General features: G+C 48.0%; 1 protein-coding gene across 1 annotated transcript; it reads left to right on the forward strand.

Annotated features, from left to right (window-relative positions):
• Nucleotides 1-555: 555 nt before the first annotated feature.
• On the forward strand, nt 556-3,016 carry LOC119322784 (nicotianamine aminotransferase 1-like). The gene is made up of 6 exons (XM_037596305.1): nt 556-1,222; nt 1,294-1,512; nt 1,921-1,980; nt 2,150-2,305; nt 2,392-2,485; nt 2,613-3,016. Exons 1-6 carry the CDS (start codon nt 584-586, stop codon nt 2,732-2,734), a joined length of 1,290 nt encoding a protein of 429 aa, XP_037452202.1. The 5' UTR covers nt 556-583; the 3' UTR covers nt 2,735-3,016.
• Nucleotides 3,017-4,285: the final 1,269 nt, after the last annotated feature.

The following is a 4,285-nucleotide window of genomic DNA, read 5'->3' on the forward strand; positions in this document are numbered from 1 at the left end:
AACCAACAAAAGAGGCAAAGAAACCGCACGTTCTCGGGGCGTTGGAGTTACTCTTACCCAGACCCCTTTATCACAGCCTTTGACGCCCATCCAGAGCGGTTCTCATGCTTGTGAGTTGTCAGACATTTCCAGGTTTCGTGCCTTTAAATCATCATCATGCCTAAGGGCATGTCCAATACATAGCCGCAAGGTGATGCCTCACATACTATGTAGAATCGGATATGACGTAAAGTAGGTTCGGATAGGGAAGCGGGATCCTCTCCAGGAGGCGGGTGCTTGAAGAAAAAAAATATGGTCCGGTGACAAAAGCTGAATAGGTGGAGTGGAAAGTAGAGATGCATGTGTACTAGAGTCTTTATTTTTTATTTTTTAATGAGTCACACTAATGGTAGCTTGCATTGGAAAGAAAAAATAAATGTAGATGCCTCAAATTACTTTTTGTCATGGGGCATATGTATCCATATGCCACCATTGTACATGCCCTAATACACCTCTCTTATCCCCCAAAAAAAATACAGCTCTCTTATTGCTCTCAGCAGCATTGGCATTTGCCAGTCCCGTACCACAGAACCAACATTCCACAATGTCCAACGGCACCATGAGCCAACTGACGCCGGCGCCCGATGCGTGGAACTTCGCGCCGGACGAAGCCCTCCTCGGCCTGTCGGCGCTGTCGGTGCGCTCCGTGCTGGGCAGCATCAAGGCCGGGATGGACCCGGGCAGCGACCGCCCGGTGATCCCGCTCGGGCACGGCGACCCTTCGGCATTCCCGTGCTTCCGCACTGCGCCGGAGGCCGTGGAAGCCGTCTCCGCCGCGCTCCACTCGGGGGAGCACAACTCCTACCCCACCGGCGTCGGGCTGGAGCCGGCGCGGCGCTCCATCGCGCGTCACCTGTCCCTCGACCTGCCCTACGAGCTCTCCCCGGACGACGTCTACCTCACGAGCGGCTGCTCCCAGGCGATCGAGATCGTCTGCTCCGTGCTCGCCGGCCGTCCCGGCGCCAGCAACATCCTGCTCCCGCGGCCCGGGTACCTGTTCTACGAGGCGCGCGCCGCGTTCAACGGCATGGAGGTCCGCTACTTCGACCTCCTCCCGGACAGCGACTGGGAGGCGGACCTCGACGCCGTGGAGGCCCTCGCCGACGGGAACACCGTCGGCATGGTCCTCGTCAACCCCGGCAACCCCTGCGGCAACGTCTACAGCTACGACCATCTCGCCAAGGCAAGCCATGATCTCCAATCCCCATCCTTCCTGCCTCGACCGACGATCTTCAGCTTGACCAACTGTTGCAGGTCGCCGAGACGGCGAGGAAGCTTGGCATCTTCGTCATCGCTGACGAAGTGTACGCGCACCTGACGTTCGGGAAGAACCGGTTCGTCCCGATGGGCGTGTTTGGCTCCGTGGCCCCGGTGCTCACCCTGGGATCCATCTCCAAGAGATGGGTGGTGCCTGGATGGCGGCTTGGATGGATCGTGACCAACGATCCTAATGGTGTATTTCGCAGGACCAAGGTTCTTTTCTTCGACTTCTTACATTAGGATGTTTTTTGTTGGTCTGATATAAAATCACAGCCATTAAAAAAAGAAGAAGAAAGGATCAAATTAGTGTCACATGACAGACATACGATAGGACAAACTGTTGGTCAAATTTTTGGCTTGTTCAGTCAAAATATACCATATATTCTGAAAGGAGGAAGCAGTGATATAGTATATTACAATAAGCATCGCACATGTCCAAAAATGGTGGAGGCTCACTCACAAGTCACGAGTCACAAGAAGTCACAGTTCAATCAGCTTTTACCTTCTTTTTTCTATGCAACAACTCAAACCTAACACGTTGCTTCAATTCTTTTGTTGCGTGAAACCTGAACCTTAAAAAGTGAGGTCATGTTATTTTCTTCTTGTTTTTATTAACTGCAGCTTGTGGAAAGCATCAAGAGTTACCTTGACATCTCCTGTGATCCTGCAACGTTTGTTCAGGTAACTGACCCTTGCAAGTTTCTTCAGAGATAACATTTCATATTTTGGAGACATAATAAAAGCCACCATACCATAAAAATAAGCAGGAATTGAACACGTCAATGAATGAAAAAGTAAACTGACGTTTTTGGCCTTCGCCCTTCGGTCTTGACGCAATTTTGTTCCCCAGGGAGCAATCCCAGAACTCCTGGAGAACACAAAGCAAGAATTCTTCAGCAAGACCGTGGACATTCTCAGACAAACCGCAGATATATGCTGGGAGAAGCTCAAGGGCATCTGTGGCATCACTTGCCCAAGCAAACCAGAGGGCTCCATGTTTGTAATGGTTAGTGCTTCAGGCCAAGTTGCAAGACATCATGCGAGCGAATGATTTGCTGATGATGTATGAGAGTTTTTACTTCATTTCTGCAGGTGAAACTGGACTTGTCCTGCCTTCAGGACATCAAAGATGACATGGACTTCTGCTGCAAGCTGGCAAAAGAGGAGTCAGTGGTTGTTTTGCCAGGTACAGAGTACAGTACAGTTTGAACCTAACAAGTCGGATACAGGATTTTATTTTCTTTCTCTTCGGCGATCAGAATTGCCTTCTGTTGGCATGTTATATTCTAGCATTAACAAGTCGGTTTGTCCAGGATGTGCTGTGGGATACAAGAATTGGGTCCGGATCACGTTCGCAATCGGGCCGTCTTCTCTCGAAGACGGCCTTGACAGGCTCAAGTCCTTCTGCTCGCGACACAGCGAGACTAAGAAGTGATACAGTGAGCTCACAAGTTCCCTGCATCATGAGGCACCTGCTTTCCTACAAATAACCACTATGTATGTGCAAAGTTCAGCAGTTCAGCAGCAGCTACCTGAAGGATTCAACACTCTCATGAGAGGTGATGTATTTGATGCAATATTTATGATTTCTTTGTCTAGCCAACACATGAGATGTTACAATTCTTGTTGTAACACCAAGTATGTGTAGGTGTCAATTTTAGGGAATCTATAGTGTGGAACACAATTATATTATTGAATAAAAGTGTTCTTTCTGTGAGTGGAGGATAGAATCGAGAGCTAGGTGCCGGAGTTTCGCTTGTTAGTGTTTCTTCGTCCATGTCGTTGCTGGTTTTCTCGTATTCGGATGTTTTGTGCCATCGAAATACCGAGAATCCCTGATGAGTGTTGAAGTACCGCAGTTTTTCTTTCCTAGGCGGCAACAGACTCATTGCACAGAATAAAAGTTCACGGTAGTATTCTTGTTCTAAGTGCCTGTTCGGCAGGCCTCCGCTCTGCAGCTCCGCTCCTGGAGCGGCTGGAGTAGCTGCGGAGTGGCACCGAATGCGTTGGCTCCATGCTCTTCCAAAGTAGAGCGGAGCGGCTTGTAGGCCATTTTTTCGGAGTTGCAAAAGTGACGCTCCGCGCGCTCTGCATCTAGATGTACCTGAGAGTTGAAAAGTGGGGAGTGGAGACCTGCTGAACAGGCTCTAAGTATGGCAGTTGTATTCCATATAATCGGTACCAGAGCGTTATGGTATTTTGGTCCCTGGAATCGAGGTCTTTGAATTACGATGTTTGTTGTCTCGCCTTTAGTGTGTATAGAGAGTGGTGGCGGTGACGGCGATGGTCAAGTGTGGCATGGTCAGATGTTCCCTAATTTTGAAAAAAAAAATCTTCTTGTTTCTCCCCGTTTCATCCCTCGGGGTATAGTGTCGACGCAAATGATTTGTTAACTTGGTTCGCAATGGAATATTCAAAAGGTGAAGCTCGAGACGATGAACTCAAAGCACTTTGATATAACTTTTACTTGCAACAAATCCTATAGATCAATCAGGAGTATGTATCCTCTTATTTTTTAAGGAAAAAAAATGAAACTGTATCGTAGGAAAGATGTTCGTAGGAAACATTTCTATCATGTGAAATGTTGTGTTTTTCAAAAAAATGTTCCACTTCATAATTTATTCACGAATTAAATTTTCGTGTTTGTGAAAAATGCTTGGGATTTTTCAAAAAATGTTCCTTAAAAAAACAGGATTTCAAAAAATATTTCCTGTTTCGAAATTTGGTCAAAAAATTTAAAAATGCTTGCTACAGTGTTGCCACAGAGAAAACCGGCATGTATACTCTTGCTACATGAAAATCGGTCCCTACAGTGTTGCTACAGAGAAAACCATTCGCATAGCAGAATACCGGGCAATGTAGGGTTGCTAGCGGAAAAAACCAGCCACTACAGTAGGAAACCCGAGTCGCGCATAGCCGGACGCTCCTCGTGGGCTGGCCCAGGCAAACGCCTATGTGCGTTCTGCGTCAAAGTGTCGGGCATTCG

Source organism: Triticum dicoccoides, chromosome 1B (assembly GCF_002162155.2).
Source record: "Triticum dicoccoides isolate Atlit2015 ecotype Zavitan chromosome 1B, WEW_v2.0, whole genome shotgun sequence".
Lineage (NCBI taxonomy): Eukaryota > Viridiplantae > Streptophyta > Magnoliopsida > Poales > Poaceae > Triticum > Triticum dicoccoides.